The sequence below is a fragment of the Sciurus carolinensis genome, chromosome 16 (genome assembly GCF_902686445.1).
Source record: "Sciurus carolinensis chromosome 16, mSciCar1.2, whole genome shotgun sequence".
Taxonomy (NCBI): Eukaryota; Metazoa; Chordata; class Mammalia; order Rodentia; family Sciuridae; genus Sciurus; species Sciurus carolinensis.
This window is the reverse complement of record NC_062228.1, coordinates 40,891,997-40,910,476: the sequence shown is the minus strand read 5'-3', so window position 1 is coordinate 40,910,476 and position 18,480 is coordinate 40,891,997. Positions and strand designations below refer to the sequence as shown.

The window sequence follows — 18,480 nt, the reverse complement described above, 5'->3', positions numbered from 1 at the left end:
TTGTGATATGTGGTAGCAGGTGGTTTGGTGTCTCCTGCAGGAGTCTGAGGGATTTGGAGACAGGCTATTCCTTAAGCAGAGGATGAGCTTACTTTCTCAGATGACCTCAACTCCCATCGACTGCCTATTTAAGGTAAGACACTAAGACATCTTTGCCTACAAAAGGCAAAGGAATGACCATCTTTCAGCATCTATAAAACCCACCTGGTGATCTGTGCAAACTCTGAAGTATACTGTGTGCCAGTCAGGGTGGGTGGTAGGAATACCAAGGTTTTAATTTCTGACTCAACCCATCTCCCAACCCCTCCAGTGTGTGTGGAGCTGCGACCTCACTGTACAGCCCACCAAAGGCCTGGGCCACAGAGTCTTCTGCCTGGGAGGTCTGTTTGTCCACGTTCTGCTTGTTCCTCAAGACCAGCTCCCTGGCACCTTCTCTGGTAGCCCCCTCAGAGTCACTGCCTCTCCTGGCTCAAGGCACTTGTGTCCCAGGTGTTTGTGTGCACACACCCTGGGCTGGGAACACATCTGGTTCCCTCGTGGTTTAACGGTGAGCACATGGAGGCAGCTCCCTGCTCTGATGCTGAATGATCCCTGGGAAGGTGATGGGTGCCTTCTGGGTAGCTGCTGAGAGCTGGGTGAGGGCAGACCTCCTCAGGGTGCCTGCTGATGCTTCCAGGCTACCTGGTGCCACAGAGGGTTCCTTGCAGGGAGCATGTCCAAAGACTCACAGACTGAACCCTGTAGGTTGATGGGGCCTCCTGATAATTTTTCCCAAGCTGAGAATCTATTCAAATATAGGAGAAATAGGACTGAGGCTTTTCTAGTAAGGTATCAAAATCCATACTGAGGCTTAGAGATGTGCTGGGCTCTTCCCTTTCCCAGTGCTTCAGGAATTTTGTCATACTGGTTTTTTAATTATGGAAAATTTCTAGAGAATAGTATAATGAGCAGACCACCCAATCTTGTTTCATCTCCACCCCCCTCACTTTCCCTATGCACCCCGATGATCTTGAAGCACATCTCAGGGAGTGGATCATTTTAACCATAAACACAGATTATGTTTCTGTCAAGAGTCAGAAAATTCATGTCTTCAGAAATGAACAATTTCTTAATATTGACAGTATCTGGGATGTTGCCCTTTAGCACATTGCATCAGGGAACCAGAAAGAAGTGGAAAGGCTTCTCAGCCAAGAAGACCAAGACAAAGATGCCGTCCAAAAGATGTGTCACCCACTGTGCTTCTGTGATGACTGTGAGAAGCTCGTCTCTGGGTAAGAGGGTGCTGGTGAGGCTTGGTGTGTCAGGGAGCAGGAGACCCGAGACTGGGGGAGTGTCCCACCTCTTTGCCATGGGATTGTGAATGTGGCCTTATTCTCACTGTACCTCAGCTGCTTCATGTCAGGTGTGGGCAGTGATGTCTGTCTCTTTGGAGAGTTGGGTGAAATAGGTTGTAAAATACCTACTGGGTATACTACTAGGCCAGATACCAGGGCAGGGTACAGTAGGACCTGTCCCAGCCTCAGAAAGGGGGTTTCAGGATGGGGGGATTTTTACTTTCCATGGTAACATTTTTGGTTTCCTGTTATCCTAAACAGGCTGTCTTGTGAGGTGCTGAGGCCTAAAGGATTGATGGGGAGGGGACACTGAAACTGTGGACCTCAATGTCCTCACCCTACAGGAATCTAAGCAGGAGCTGCTTAATCCCTGGGACAGTATAGAAGAGACCATCTTGGGTCACATCCCATGATCTCTCTTACAGCCCCAAGTCACTGGCATGTCCAGCCTGGTCAGGAAGAGGCTGTGCCAGGCCCTTTCATGATGTTTTTTTTGTGTGTGTGTCTTCCTCTATTTTAGGAGGCTGAATGATCCCTCAGTTGTCACTCCATTTTCCAGAGATGACAGGGGTCATACACCTCTTCATGTGGCTGCTCTCTGTGGTATGTGGTCTTGGGCTGGCTCCTATGGGTTATTGAGGCAAACGGGTGGCACAGAAATGTGACCCAGCCCAGGCCTGGCTGATGGGGGTGGTGGACGGGATTGTACTGTGCGGCTAGCACATGAGGGCAGGAGAGAGAAGATGGCTTCGGGCTACCTCCTGGGAGATGGGCAGATGCACATGGTTCTCACTGTGTGGAGATACTTCCAGATACTGCCCTGGCTGCTGGGCAAGTGAAGGAGGACTGGCATCCCAGCTATGAGAATGGTCTCTGGTTGTCAGTTTGGGGTTCTTATAACCCTGGTTTTAAAAGATAATTTTGAGCCAGGCCTGATAGCATGTGCCTATAATCTGAACTTTTTAGGAGGCTGAGGCAGGAGGATTGCTAGTCCAAGACTAGCTTGCGTAATACAGCAAGACCCTGTCTCAAAAGAAGTTTTTTTTTTACTGTCTTTAAAAGTGTATATTCAAGGTAGAAAACAGACTGCTCCAGGGTCACCAGCCATCCTCTTATCTCCCTGAGATAATTTTGATTCATTAGTATCCAAAATTTCTGCATGCTTATATGTATGTGTATATAAAATGTATGATATTGTGGGGCTCATGCTATTCTGAACTGTGCTGTTTTTCACTTGTCAATGTATCAGAACACTTCTCCTTGTCAGTGTTTTGAATGGTTTTATAGTGTTCCACCCTATAAGTTGACGAATCACGTACTCTCCTATGGATATTGAATGCTCTTTTCTATTGCCTTTTATTGCCGAAAGGTAGACCTGGTCTGAGTCCCCAAAGTATTCTGAGTCTGCAGAGCCTGACTTGACATTAACTCTGGCTCCCCTCAAACAAGAAATAGTCTCCTTGTGTCTCCTGCCAGGGCAAAGGAGGGTGAGGTGGTGCTGGAGTTTCACATTAGGTATGGGAAGGTCATCTCTTTCCTCCTCCATTCTGAAGTCCTTCTGTTCTGTAGGGCAGGCATCTCTCATCGACCTCCTGGTTTCCAAGGGTGCTGTAGTGAACGCCACAGACTATCACGGGTCCACTCCTCTTCATTTGGCATGCCAGAAGGGCTATCAGAGCGTGACGGTGAGCAGCAGGGCCTTCATGGTGCTCAGATGAGCTCAGGTCTGCATGGGGACTTTATGGTCAAGCTGGCTGTGCTGTACCCCAGTCTCTCCCAGTGCCATACCTTCTTCATTCTGCATGGGTGCTGCTGTCGCAGTACAGAGGGTACTAGGAGTCTGGGGCACCTGCCAAGGGCTGCTAGACAAAATCCTTAGGTTAGGATGTGAAGCTTCCTGGTCATCTGCAGAAAGAAGGGTGGGACTGCAGACTTTTTTTCTTTAATCTCTAAACTTTCGGATAGGAAAAATGAGTACAGTAGCAACATTTTAATAGGAGTACAGTTTGAGTGTCCCTTATCTTAAATGCTTTGAAGTGTTTTGGAATTCAGGTATTTTTGGATTTTGGAGTATTGGCACATTTCTAATGAGCTATTTTTGGAGTGGGACCCAAGTCCAGACACAAAATTCATTCAGGTTTCTTATATACCTTATACACATAGCCTAAAAGTAATTTTATACAGTATTTTAACTGTGCCTATTCTTGACCTTGTTTTTTGAGGCCAAGTATGGAATTTTTCACTTGTGATGCTAGTGCTCAAAGTTTCAGATTTTGGGGGCTGGGGATGTGGTTCAGAGGTAGAACACTTGTGTAGCACATGCAAGACTCCAGGTTCCATTCCCAGTGTCACACACATGTGCACGTGTGCGTGCACACACACACACACCCACATATACACACACACACAGGAAAGAAAAAAGAAAACTAAAGAAAAGTTTCAGACTTTTGGAGTATTTTGGATTTCACATTTTGGGATTAGAAAGGCTCAACCTATAAAAATAAATAAGATTTAAGATGGTAACAAATGACCTCCCCCTGTGAGCCTCAAGAACACACTTCCTGCTAGGGCTCACCTGCTGTCTTCTCTCCTCTGCCAGCTGCTGCTGCTGCACTACAAGGCCAATGCTGAGGTGCAGGACAACAATGGCAACACCCCACTCCACCTGGCCTGCACATATGGTCATGAAGATGTAAGTGGCACTGGGAGAAACGTGAATTTCTGACTAGTTCAATTTTGTGTTGGTAAATTATCGGAACATTGGCGTGTAATTTTTTAATTAAAATTTTTAAATGTATTATGGATGCTGAATCAAAGTAACAGAAATCTAAAACTTAATTGCCTATTATCTTATCTTCATCCCATTTTCCTTCCTTGCCCATTTTCCTTCATGCCTGCTGCCATCTGGTTCTTATTTTTGTATATTATCAATCTTTCCCTTTGATAATAATGTCTAGGAATTTTATAAGTTTCATTTCCTCTTACTGTTTTACTTTGTTTATGTTATTTTTTGCTACTCACTCTACCTTGTCCTCCTCTCCAGAGTTATATAAAGATGGATTTATATATATGCAGGGTTTAGGCTGAGTTCGGTGGTTGTTGTATGGAAATGGGATCACGCCCTTCTATTTTTATGCACTATGCTTTTTACCTTAGTGCTACTTATGGAAGTCCTCTAGGTCCACCAGTGTTCATTGCACCCATTCTTTAATAGCTGCACAATGATCTGTCATGGATTGTGTCAAGGGTCTTTAAGACCACCTACAGGTTTAATGATTTCCTGGTACTCAGAATACAATCATACTTCTTATGACTGTGGTTTATGACAGTGAAAGGACACAGAGAAAAATCTGCAAAGGGAAAAGGACAGGGATGAAGTCCAGAGGGAACCAGCGCTGAGCTTCAAACAGTCCTCTCTCTATGAAGTCACAAAAGGATGTACTTAGTTCCTCCAGCATAACATAACAGCACACAGGCAATGTGATCTGCCAGGGATGTTCATTAGGGATTTATGTTATTGAAGACTAGTCATCTGAGCACCCTCTGAATAGCATGTGCCAAAATTTCATTCTCTAGAGGGAAAACAAATGTTCAGCATAAACCACATTGTTGTACAAAACAGGAGGCCCAGTGAGCCACCTTTTCAGTTATGGAACTGTGGGAATGATCCCCAAATCCAAGTGCCCCAGGAATTGTTGCAGGCCAAAGACCAATCCTGCAAGCAGACTTATAAAGGACAGCATTCCGAGGGATGATCTGCCATGGTAACTGTCCTGTCCTTGGAGACACGGTTTCAGTCAACCATTTCTTATTGAGCTTTTGAAAAACTGAGATGTCCTGATCAGATAGCATGGAACCCTTGAGTTATACTGTCCATTGCTGCACCTTTGCTTGATGAGTAGAGCCTTAGTTGAACCAGAACATGGATTGAGCATGACCACAGATGTTGATGTTTTCCAATTTCTCTGCAGTGTGTGAAGGCTTTGGTCTACTACGACGTGCAGGCATGCAGACTGGATATTGGTAATGAGAAAGGAGACACACCTTTACACATAGCTGCACGTTGGGGTTACCAGGGCATCATAGAGACGTTGCTACAGAATGGAGCACCCACAGAGATCCAGAACAGACTGAAAGAAACACCACTCAAATGTGCACTAAACTCCAAGGTAGCTCTTTTCATCTCTTAGCAGCAGTGTGACTATAGAAAATCAATGTCCATAGATTGGCCTTGCTGGACAATGTGCATTAGTGCCTGAGGGCAGAACTTGACCTGCATGCTCTCTGCTACATTTGGGACCTCGTTGTTAATAGGTTTTACTTATTTATTTTATTTTCAGTTTCACTGCAGTTTTTCTCAGTGCTGTTGTTCCAGGAGCCATTCCCAGCAGAGTTGGCCCCAGGCTCTGAGTGCTTTGTGCTCACCAGCAAATGGACTGGGTGAAAAATGGGACAATGGCTCTGGATGAGAAAAGCAAGGGCAGGAAATTGGGAGAATGAACACTGTCTAAACCCTGTTTTCCATCACTTCAGCTTCTAGAAACTTTAGTCAATTTTGAACATCATTGGGTATAGTTTCTTTCACAAATGATTTGTAGTAACTCACTCCCCTTTCTTGGTAGTATCTTCTGGAAACATGGTTTTGGCATCCTGTGGTGAAAGTGTTCCCCATTCATTATGAGCAGGGAAGTGGGTGGCTCAGGGAGACCAGTTCTTATATCCCTGCCTCTCTGTACAGCCCTGGTGGGCAGGGTACCTAAGAGAGGCAGGTTGGAGGACTTACCAGAGAAGAAACAGTAGGCATGTGAGGTGCAGTCCTCTGTGAATATCAGTCCTCCCAGAATATCAGTGATTCGTGGCTCACAGAAGTGATTCCATTTTATTAGAGTACTCCGGTCATCACCCTTCACCCAGGCCTAACTTCCTGCCTTTTGATGTTTTATCTGCTCCCTTTGGTGGTTTCCAGTTCTTTTCCAGGGAGTTCTTTCAGCTGTTCACAACTTATTCTGGGAGTAGCACAGTTTTTGTCTTTTTGAAACCTCTTTATTGAGGTATGACTGACATATGAAAGGTTGTACACATTTCAGACATATGGCCTGATGGATTTGGAGATAAACATTCACCTTCACTTATAAATGAGATCATCACTATGATCTGTGCTATAAACGCAGCCATCACTAAGCGTGAGTTTATTATTTATTATTGTTTTTGCGTGTTGTAAGAACACTTAGCCTAAGGTCTGTGGTAGCACTGGTTTTGAAGGGTTAAGTAAGTTCTTGCCCCTGGTTCAGGGGGTGTTGGCTGTATTGCCCCCCAAATTCACAGTGTCTCAGCTTTGCAATAGCTAAGATGCCCGAGGAGTGTCACCCTTGGTCTGGGGAACCTCAGCAGGATGGTTCTCCTGCCCTTGTGGCTTATACCAAAGGCCCTTCTGCAAGGAGATTTGCAGAGAAAAGAGAGGCTGCCCTCTTGACACAGCTCTGAGCTGCCCCTGCTTGAGATCTGTGAGTGTAGGTGGGAAGGTCACTCTCAGTGGACAAACCAGCTGGGGGCCAGACAAGGAAGCCTTTGAGGTCTTCATAGGAAGTGCTGACACCCAGTTGGACAGGAGGAGCACCATGTGCTGGGAGGAAGCCCTGCTGTGTTCATGTGATCCTGAATAAATTCCCACCTGCTTCAGGTCTTGGTTCCACCTGAGCAGATCTGCCTAGGCTACAGGACCTATGACTCCTGCTATGCTGACATTCCAAGTGGACAGGCAGGCAGAGAGCGAGTGGGTGATGGTGTTTGTTGCAGCCTGTCTCATTCAGGGCTTTTAATTTCCTCTTCGTTCTCCTAGATTCTGTCTATAATGGAAAACCATCATCTGTCCTTGGAAAGGAGGCCCAAGGAAAGGAGATCTTCTGAGGTGAGTCAACAGGGCTGTGCTCATTGTTCGTGTTGGAGCCCAGGGGCTTCTCCTCTGGTTCTCACATGTCTGTATCCCCATGTCTCATCTGGGTTCTTTTACTGCAGGTCCCCACACAGTCCCCTCAGCACTCTGTGGATTCCATCAGCCAGGGGTCCTCCACCTCCAGCTTCTCTTCCATGTCGGGGAGCTCCAAACAGGAAGAGACCAAGAAGGACTACCGAGAGGTAAGGCCTCCAGGTGGGAGGTCGGTGAAGGGGACCTAGTGGCCCTGGTTTTGAGGCATCCTGGTGAGAGCTGCCCATTCTGCCTGTTACTCATGCAGCTACTCACACGACCTCTCCTCTGCAGAGGCCAAGGTCAGTGCCCTCTGTGTGTATGAGAGAGAGAGAGAAAGACAGACAGACAGACAGAGCAACAGACAAAGATACAGAGACAGAATATATTCTAAGAAGAATATAAGTAAAGCTACCTATAGTCCCACTGGTTTCAGACCTCTTATGAAGCATGTTCTCTGCCCTCTCCCTCCACACTGACCCCTGAGCACCCAGTTTAATCACCTGATGTGATTAAGTTCCTGACTTTTTGCTGAGTTTAGGTAAACATTGACATATAGACACAGTTTGCATTTTGTAAAAGCTGATTTATAGCCTGAGGTTTTTTTTTTTTTTCCCCTTTTAACTTGTCTTAGAGTTGATTCAGTGTCAGTCCAGGGGAGCTGCCTCATTGTTTAACTGAGGAATGGACCATTGGATGACACTTGCTCAGCTCCTTCAATGATCTGCTGACTGCCCTAGTGCTCCCTGCAACCCCAAGCTCAAAGAGTACAACAAGCTTAGCTCCATGCGAACCACAGCAAAGAACACAAGAGATGTGGTCCAGTCTAACAGAGGCCTGACATCATCCTTGGGAGGGGCTGTCCACCCCTGTGGCACCCTCAGCTAGTGGTTAACAAGACCCATGTATGCGTGGTTCTGAATCAGGGTGGCTATCTCCCCAGTTGTCTGTCAGGGTTGCCTTATCTCACCTTCACATAATTAACAGTTACATTCTACAAGTGGCAGTGACACTCACACCTTCCAGATCCTGCCCAAGCAGCTTTAGGGTTTGTCAGAAGGTAATAAATGGGCCACTTTAACACCACATGCTGAGACAAATGAAGGCCACTAGGTTTTCAGATGTCTCTATTATTTCTGTTGATACTTTATTATTAAAATCTTTTCCCTAACATTCTTTTTCCTTTTATTAAGGTAGAAAAACTTTTAAGAGCAGTTGCTGATGGAGATCTAGAAATGGTGAGTTTTTGGAAGAGCATTTTTAAAAGCTTGCTGTCAGTTTAAAAAGGCTATGCCTGTGTTTCTTGTCGCCAGTCCAGTCTGGAGCCGCGTGACTTCTTTGTTCAGCTCCACAGAAAAGGTGACATATTGAATGCATGTTTGATAATGGTGAGGTCGTATTTTCCCAACAAGTAAGGAGGTGCATTGTGAATGTGGCTCCCGCCTTGTAGATGTTCCTATTCCAGCAGTGTGACCAGATGTTGGCAAGAAGCCCAGCCACACCCAGTGGCACAGAGTGTGGGCTCAGAGCCCAGGCCTTCTGGCCAGGAAGCAAGGTGGGCTGTGCCTAGTAGTAAGAGACTGCAGGGTTGTAGGGAGGGAGGAGGTGGCAGAGGCCAAGGCCAGGCCAGAGCTGTGGCTGGATGGCATGGTGGATGGCTCCAACTCTTGGGCCAGGAGGCTGAGATATGAGGCGTGGGGCTTCAGGGAGTCACAAGCAGAGGTCTGGGTAAGATGCTCTGGGTCTTTAGCTGGAGAGGAGGGAAGGACCTGTTCTAAGCATCATTGTTGGGAGAGGGCACATCTCGTGGGGATCAGTGGAGATAGCCTTCACGAAATTCCCAAGGTGGTTTCCCTGGCATCCTTTGGCTTCCTGAAAGGGGTGTGTCTTCTACTTTGGAGGAGTGAATCAGGTGCTTCGAACAAACGGACAAGAGCTCAAATACATTATCTTGAGAGAGCAGTATGGTGATGTGTGTTTTTCACTGATGCTTGAATTTAAGGTGGTGAGCAGAAATTGCTGGGGCCAGATTCTTGCAGCCTTTGGGAGGCAAGAATATGAATTTAGTTATCAGTGTGTTAGCCTTTGCCTGGAGGCCTCTGTCAGTTTGTCAAAATCAAAATGACATGCAGATCCTCTCTGGGAACATGGGCATCTGTGTCTGGCTGACGCTGGGTAGCTCCTCTCATGAGACCAGCCCCAGGAGAACTCAGCATTCTTCGCAGAAGCAAAGGAGGGTGTCTATAGATACTAAGAGCCAGGGTGTGAGCTAGTGGCTCAGCCTGTGTGAAGAAGTACTAACAGGTATCCCGTGGCATTACACATCTGCTCTGTTTCCTACTGGGAGAGTGGGGTGGGCCACTCATGAAACACATGAACAGAGACAAACTGCCCATTTGTTTGAGTCACCACTCAAAAGGACCTACACCTGCTCTTGCATCCCAAATCCCTCCCAAGGCCACCTGCCTTCAAGGTTTGCACCCCGATCTTGTTCCCTTCTCACTGAGAAGAACTGCCTGAGATTTTACCTTCTAGTTTATTAGCTGTAGCCCCTGCATAGGTGCTTTTGCGTTTCCACCTGCAGAGTTGTCAGGGATATGGAAGGGACCTGGAAAACACAAGGTTTCAAGTTGATGAAGTCTTTCTGGAAATGGTCCCTCCTCGCAGGCATGTGCTAATTTCTTGGCCCCTAGATTAGGGCCTAGAAGTGTATTTATATTGCTTCCTTTCCCCAAATTTGACATCTGGGAAACCAGTCTTTACATACATTTGAACTGTTTGGGGTCTTTTCAATGCTGTCATCTGTGAGCTAGTGCACAGCAGTGGGAAAAACACTGGGTGGAGTCGAGGCCTGAGTTTGGGTTCCACCACAACGCTCTCGTTTTGGGCTTCGGAATGTGTTCTTAACCTCCCATCCAGAGTTTTGTCAGATAGGAAGGGAGGGTTCTGGAGCTGCCTCATGGGTTGTTGAAAGCACACATTTAGTGTAGGGGAATGTACTTACCCAGTGTCTGAGGACCAGTTTGAAAGCCCTCACCTCAAAGTAGCAGCAGTCTGTACCTTTTTAAGAGAGAAGAAAGACTGTAACTTGAGCTATGCAAATGGTAGGTTAATCCCTCCAAGTTCCCCGCTTTGCAGGGAGTTAGAACAGCTTGAGCACAGGTGACCCTGGGAGTCTGCATTATGGAGAAGAAGCCATTTATAAATTACTTGGGGGCGGAGGAAGGTGCATAGGCACTGTTTTGGGAATAGTTCAGTGTGTGTGTGGTGTGCGTGTGAGATATTGTAGTTTGCACAGGTACCAAGGTAAGTTCTACTTCCTGTTTCTTCTTACTACCCAACACCAGGTGCGGTACCTTTTGGAGTGGACAGAGGAGGACCTGGATGAGATGGATGATGCTGTTGGTGCAGCAGATCATGAATTCTGTCACCCCTTGTGTCAGTGTCCCAAATGTGCTCCTGCTCAAAAGGTTTGGCTTTCCCTCTGTTGTTTTTGTTGGTGAGGTTGGCAGATTCTTCTCTCTCCCCTTAGGAGAGTTCTCTGCTTCCCAGCCAAATAATTACCAAGTGACTATTAAAAGGCATCCCCTGAGATATGCTGGGGTGGTGGTGGGGGTGGTTAATTTGCTGAGGGCAGAGAAAAACTAACCCTGTGCAGGACTAGCTTGGGCTGCCTCTTTCCTGAATGGGCAGGTGAGCCAGCAGGGCTGTGCCCACATGCTTAATGTTTCTGATGCTCGCTGTCCCCTGAGCTGCAGCGCAGTCATGAACAGACATGCCCGAGGGTCTCTGTCTACACTGGAGCTCCCTGGGGAGGCTGCACTTTGCTCTTTTGGCTGCCTTTGCCCATGTTGGTTTGCACTTTGAGGGGTCTGCCCTCCAAGTACAGAGAGATCCCCTGTACCCTTAGCCCAGTTTCCCCCAATGGTAACATCTTACAAAACTATCATAAAAAATAAAATCTCGGGACTAGGGTTGTGGCTCAGTGGTAGAGCACTTGCCTCAAATGTGTGAGGCACTGGGTTCGATTCTCAGCACCACATATAAATAAATGAATAAAACAAAGGTCCATTGACAACTAAAAAATATTTTTAAAAAGTTATAAAATAAAATAAAATCTCAACCAGTATACTGACATTGATGGAATCTATTGCTCTTGAGATTTTCCAGTTCCTCTTTGACTGTTTGCATGTATGTATTTAGTTCTGTGCAGTTTTCTCATCTACAAGTTTGTCTATCCCCCAGCACATTCAAGCTGAGAACAGTTTTCTCATTACAAGAAGAATCACTTGTGGTGGCCTTTTATAACCCCACATCCATCCCTCTCCCTGCCACCCCCTACCCCACTATCTCTAACCCCTGGCAACCACTACTCTGTGAGCATGCATTGCCCCAGCTACTCGGGAGGCCAAGTCAGGAGGGTCACTTGAACCCAGGAGTTTGAGTCCATCCTGGGCAACACAGCTAGATCTTATGGGAAAAATAAGGGGAAAGGAGGGAGAGGGAAAGGGGAAGTGAAGGAAGAAAAATTACATAGGTGTAATCACATGTAAGCTTTGGATTGGCTTGGCTTCATTCAGCAGGATTCTAGCAGGCTTTTGTCAGAATATCTGTTCCCATTTCTCTAGGATCAGAACCCAAGAGTGCAACTGACAAGCACTATGGCATGTAGGGTAAATAAATCCTTGTCAGTTTCACAAGGAACCGATAGACCTTTCTAGAGTGGCTGTACCATCTCACTTTCCTGCCAGCAGTATATTCATGTTCTCCACATCCTTGCCAGCATTTGGAGTTGTCACTATTTTTATTTTAGCCATTCCGACAGATGTGTAGTGCTGTCTCATTATGGTTTTAATTTGCATTTCCCTGGTAGATGATGATGTTCAACATCTTCCCATGTGTTTCTTTGGGCATCTTTTCATGCAATTCAGTGAAATGTCTCTTCTTTTGCACATTTTCTAATTTTTTCTTTACTTCTGAGTTTTTTGAGAGTTATTTATACCTTATAGATACTAGCTTTTTGTCAGATGTATGACCTGCAAATATTTTCATTCAGTTGGCATTTTAATCTGAAAAATATTCACATGGCCTCCAGCAGAGCAAAACTTTTAATTTAGAAGTCCAGTTTATCAGGTTTTCCTATTATGGATTATGCTTTGGGTGTCAAGCCTGCGATCTCTTTACTTAGCCTTAGATTCCAAAGATTTTTTTCCTTTTTTATTTTTTAAGTCATGATTTTACATTTTATAGTTGAGTCCTGGACCAGTTTGAGTTAATTTTCATGTAGTATTTGAGATCAGATTGAAGGTTTTGTTTACTTGTTTTGCCCTGTTAACTTGTTCTCACACCATTTGTTGGAAAGGCTCCCCCTCCATTGACCTGCTTCTGCACCTCAGTTGACTGCATGCTGTGTGGGTCTACTTCTGGGTTTGTGGTTCTGTTCTTTCCATCCATATGCCCCTCTCCCACTCCTGCACTGTCTTGGTTATTGTTGCTCTGTAGGAAACCTGAGTATTAGGTGGAGTGATTCCTCCTACTAGGACTCACTTTGCCAGCACTGTTGTAGCTGTTCTAGGGCTTGTGCTTTCCCAGGTTCATTTTATAATAAACTTGACTATGTCTAAGGAAAAAAAAAACTTGGCTGGGATTTTGATAGAAATTGCATGAAAACTATGAATCAGTTTAGGGAGAAATAACATCTTTACAATGCTGAGTCTTCAGTGAACGTGATCCGTCTCTTCTAGTACCTTCTTGAACTTCTTTCATCAACATTCTGTGACGTTTAGCATGCAGATCCTGCCTGTGTTTTATTAAGTATTTACTTTTCTTTTGAGCTGTATCATGTACACAGTATGCACTCATGTTATAGCTACCTAACTATAAACATAAATGTCCCATAATAAGAAAATTAATTTGCCTTTACAGAACAGATAGATTAGTGTTATCCTTAGTATTGCAAGATAATACTAAAAAAAAACTTCTGATAGGTTACTCTAACCTAAGAATATTTAAAATGACTACATTTTTTTCATTCACATAAAGCTTTTTCACCTACAGGGTAAGGTATACATGGGTAAAATGTAACTTAGATCTGTCCCCATGTTGCTGGATCTGTAAAGTCCAAAAACCAATTTTCCCCAGGTGGGCTATTGTGAAAAATCTAGGGATTAAAAAGGAGATGATGTTTCAAAGGATTGGATGGGATGCAGCAAAACCCTCGGGCGAGTCTGTGCCATGTGGTCTGGGTCGCTTGCTGCATCCTGCTGCTGCTGTTTGTTATTTTCCTGCTCCTGGTGTGCTTCCCCTCCTCACAGTTCACAAGTTGTAACAAGAAATCAAAATCCACATTAAAATACCACTAGAATTTATTGGATAAAGTCTCATGCTCCTTGCAGTTTTAAAACCCCTCATTCTTTTTTCTTTTTGTAATCTCTCAAAAACACACAACACTAAATTGCTTCATGCCTGCAATTAAATCAGCATCCTTCCCCCAACCACCATTCTCTTCCAGCTCAGTGCTATGTGTTGGATTTATTTTTTATTGAACTATAACTTAGATACAATAAAGTATGCCCTTGTAAATATTCAGCTTGGCGAGTTGTTACAGGTCTGCACGCTGGGAAGCCATTCCCTGACCCCTTAGAGAGCCTGTCCATCTCCCTGGCGTTGCCCCTGCTGCTTCACTGTCCTTCCCTGCTGCCCTACTCTGCTGTCCCAGGCAACACCCACCTGTTTTCTATCATTAAGAGATTAGTTTGCATTTTCTAGAATTTTATGTAGTCAGTGGAATCATAAGGTACTTGTTGGATATTCCATGCCTGAAATGCTTGGGACCAGAAGTTTTTCTGAATTTTGGAATATTTGCCTAGATTTTAAACTTTCAGATTAGGGATGCTCAACATGTATCACTCTGTTGTATCCGTGTTCCTTCACTTGTGATATGTATTTGTTTATTTATTGAGATTGGATCTCACTATGTTGTCTAGGTTGGTCTTGAATTCATAGGAACCAGTGAACCTTCTACCTCAGTCTCAGTTCTAGTCTCTCCACATCCTTGTCAACACTTGGTATTTTGACCTATGAACTTTAGCCATTCTGGTAAGGGTGCCATTGCTGATGGGTGTAGGTGTGTCAGCCAGCAAGGTGGGATGGGGGCCTTGCCTGTAGCACCAGTGCCGTGGCTTCGTGATGGCCACTGAAACGGGTGTGAGGAGCATTTCCACTTACATTTTTTTCTAGGGTATTTCATTTTATGTGCATGTGTTTTCTTCATTCCTTAAAAAAATTATTTTTGAGACAAGGGTCTTATGTAGCCCAGGCAGGTCCCAAACTCCTGGGCTGAATTGATCCTCCCACCTTCGCCTCCCAAGAAGCTGGAACTATAGGCACACACCCCCACATCTGGTTTTGTTTTTTATTTTTGAGGAATAATTTGCATATAATAAAATTCAGCCTTTAAATTAACATACAGGCTGGGCGCAATGGTGCATGCTCGTGATCCTAGTGGCTCAGGAGGCTGAGGTGGGAGGATCTCAAGTTCAAAGCCAGCCTCAGCAACTTAGCAAGACCCTAACCAACTTAATGAGACCCTGTCTCTAAATATAATATACAAAGGGCTGGGGATGTAGCTCATGGTTAAATGCCCCTGGATTCAATCCCTGGTACTACTACTACTACTACTACTACTGATAATAATAATATAATAATAAACAGTTTAATGGTTGTTTTTAGTGGTATGATCTGGAGAGCAGTTTTCTTTGCCTTTTTTGATCGATTGTTCTTTTATCAGCATGATTGGTTTAAAAACCACTAGCAGGAATATAGAGGTTTCATGAGAAAAATGAAGGTGGAGGATGGAGATAAGTAAGAAGCAGTTCTATGAGGTTAGACAAACCCACCACAATGAAGATAGAGAATATCTTCCACCCAAAAATACTCTCCTGCCCCCTGTAGCTGTGCCTCCTTCCCCTTACTCCCTGGAGACTGCCAGTCTGTTTCCTCACCTTTTGGGTTTGTCATTCGTGACTCTGATTCACATTTTCCCAATAACTGGTGTGGTAGACATCTTTTCAGGCTCTCATTGACCATTCATTTACCTATCTTCTTTTTTTTTTTTTTTTTTGTGGTGCTGGGGATTGAACCCAGGGCCTTGTGCATGCAAGGCAAGCACTCTACCAACTGAGCTATATCCCCAGCCCTTTTTTTTTTTTTTTTTTTGTGGTGCTGGGGATTTGAACCCAGGGCCTTGTGCTTGTGAGGCAAGCACTCTACCAACTGAGCTATATCCCCAGCCCTACCTGTCTTCTTTTGTGTTAGATCTGTTCAAATTTTTTCCCTATTAAAAAAAAAAAGTTGGATTGTCTTCTGTTATATTTAAATTTTAGAAAATGTTATATTCTGGCTAGCCCAATTCCTTTGAGGTGTATATATTGCAAACATTTTCTTCCATTCTGCAATTTGCCTTTTCATCTTCTTAACCATGTCTTTCAAAGAGCAAACATTTAAAGTTTTCTTTAAGTCCAGTTTATTGAACTTTTATGGATTTTGTGTGCGCACATGTGTGTGTGTGTCTTATCTAAGAAATCTTTGCTCTCTTTGAGAAGCTTTATAGTTGTAACTTTTACGTGTCTGTCTATGGTGCCATTCTAATTTTTGTGCTTGGAGTGAGGTAAGGTTGATATGCAGCATTTTCATATGTGGATATACATTTATCCTAGCACCATTTGCCTGGCATAAAGGGCCATCATTTTAGAGAGTTTGCTTTACTAAAAATAGAGGTTATTATTTTTGTTTATCACACCTTTCTAAAGTAATAAGAATTCAACTGTGGGCATTGTGATTCCAGATCCACTTTGATCCAAAATTTTGCATAAAACTGTGTGTGTGTCAGGGACAAGTGACATTCATTCTTTCAGCCCAAAGTCTTAAATACTGATGATGTTTCTGTTTCTGTTTCTGTTTCCATCTTCTGCATTTATTAGAAGCTGACAAGGATTCCTGCCAGTGGGCTTGGTGTGAATGTGACCAACCAGGACGGCTCTTCCCCACTGCATGTTGCTGCCCTGCATGGTCGAGCGGACCTCATCCCCCTCCTGTTGAAACATGGCGCCAATGCAGGTGCCAGAAACGCAAACCAAGCCATCCCCCTCCACCTGGCCTGCCAAAAGGGTCACTTTCAGGTATGGGCTCTGTCTCTTGGGCAGTATAGCAGGTGCTTGCTTTGGAAATTTGGACTTTCTTGGGGGAAATGGGCAGAGGGGCAAGGGCTTGGGGTCCAGCCCAGAGGACAGGTGCATGTCCTTACTCCCTAGATTCTGTGGTGCACAGGGCAGGAGCACTCAGCAGCAGAGCACAGAACTCTTGTGCTCCCTGGGAGTGGAGCCAGCCTTCTGCCCATTGCCATTCACATCTGGGTGACCCAGAGCTGTCATTCTGATTCTGATCCCAGCAAGCATTGTCTCCTGTACTTGGGTCATGATCATCTCTCCACCTTTAGGTCTGTGCCAAACAATTTAGTACTTTATGAAATATGGTCATGGCCCTATAGAAGGGATCCAAGAGAGAATTTTGGAATAGTTCGTGTTCTTAAAGTATGATTTTTCTTATAGAGATTATTTTTGTATATATTTTTTTCATTTTTCTTTATCAGTTCTTCTGTCAACTTTTTAAAGACAAGGACCATGTCTCAGGTCTTCATCTCTCTCCTAAACACTCAGCAGTGTGCTTTCAGCATGAACTTCCTAATCTGTAAAATCTGAGTCATAATTCCACCTCTCCATAGGGTAGATGTAAAGATTAAACCAAAACATTAGTGAAAAGTGCATTTCCTGGCCCAGAGCGGGCCCTCAGCAGATGGTAATTCCTTCCCCTTCAGCTGGTCTGCTTTCCCTGTGGTCAGATATGTGTCTCAAGAGCCTTCTCATTAACAGAGAGAAATCAGAGTTTCAAGTTAGAGGATTTCTTTTTGCACGTTTTAACTGAGTTGAATTTTTTTCTTCTTTGAGCTAGGTGGTGAAGTATCTATTAGATTCTAATGTAAAACCCAACAAAAAGGATATAAGTGGAAACACACCCCTCATTTATGCCTGTTCCAGTGGCCATCATGAAGTTGCAGCACTGTTGCTACAGGTAAGGGCCCCTCCCAGCTACAGCAGGTCTTTTCCCCTATTCCCTGAGCTGGCCCACCCATTAGTCATAGGCCTCTGGGAGAGGAGCTCTGCACTACATTTCCACAGTGGTTCTGGGATGGGAAGGGGCTGGTGCTGTATGAAGGATGCAGTGTTTAGGAGCTGGGTTCTGCTTTTGCTGAAGATTTGGGCCTGACCTCATGTACCATGGGGGAGTTGAATGGAGCCCAGTGGCCTTCTGGGTCATGGAAAACCCACCTGTTATGGGGCACAACTAAGAACAGACCAATCACTACTGAGAAGTCCAAATTTGAGAGTCTCTATTAAGTTGGCTGGCTGACTATTTCACATAATGCCCCAAAAATGGCTACTGGGAGAACAATCATGACCATAGAGTTGCAGGGGGTTCTTATACCAAAAATCACATCAATCATAAGTGTCTGTTGCTATGATTTGAAATTACAAGCTAACATCATGAAATCATCAGCAGAGGGGGAAGTGGGTCAAAATGACCCTTACCTAGGTACAAACTAAAGAATGGTTACTAACATCCACACAATCACTGTTGACATCAGTGTTTATATGCTGCATTGTTTAGGGGAAATAGGAATCAAAAAAGAACAATTTTTCATTATGCAAGAATTGCCATTTTGTCATTTTGTATTGCCAAACAAGTCATGCTAAGCAACTGTTGATGGGTACAGAGGCGGGGCATTCCTATGGGAGAAGCACTTCCTACATAAGTCTGTTTAGTCATTGCCCATATAACCTGGCCTATAACATTTCCATGGAGTCAAATATGTCAACCTGTCACACCACCTTGTTCATAATCCTACTGTTCACTTCAGTGGACTTTTAAAAAATGAGTGTAGTTTTAGATCAGTTTTGTATTCTCTTTAATTAATGTAGAAAAATTGATTACACCAGGTACAATGACACATCCCAGTGGCTTGGGAGGCTGAGGCAGGAGGATTAAAAATTCAAAGCCAGCCTCAGCAACTTAGTGAGGCCCTAAGCAACTTAGTGAAACCCTGTCTTAAAATAAAACATGAAA

The 18,480-nt window shown here is 44.5% G+C and overlaps 1 protein-coding gene across 7 annotated transcripts in view; it reads left to right on the top strand.

Moving 5' to 3' along the window:
• Positions 1-18,480, top strand: part of Ankrd27 (ankyrin repeat domain 27) — a 50,997-nt gene that overhangs the window by 26,160 nt on the left and 6,357 nt on the right. For all 7 annotated transcript variants that reach the window (XM_047529364.1, XM_047529362.1, XM_047529358.1 and 4 more), the window contains 12 exons: positions 41-133; positions 1,144-1,271; positions 1,855-1,937; positions 2,904-3,019; positions 3,934-4,026; positions 5,306-5,503; positions 7,174-7,242; positions 7,350-7,469; positions 8,493-8,537; positions 10,647-10,769; positions 16,281-16,478; positions 17,308-17,427. In XM_047529364.1, the coding sequence (XP_047385320.1) occupies positions 41-133; positions 1,144-1,271; positions 1,855-1,937; positions 2,904-3,019; positions 3,934-4,026; positions 5,306-5,503; positions 7,174-7,242; positions 7,350-7,469; positions 8,493-8,537; positions 10,647-10,769; positions 16,281-16,478; positions 17,308-17,427 (1,386 nt within the window). The remainder of the gene's footprint in view (positions 1-40; positions 134-1,143; positions 1,272-1,854; positions 1,938-2,903; positions 3,020-3,933; positions 4,027-5,305; positions 5,504-7,173; positions 7,243-7,349; positions 7,470-8,492; positions 8,538-10,646; positions 10,770-16,280; positions 16,479-17,307; positions 17,428-18,480) is intronic.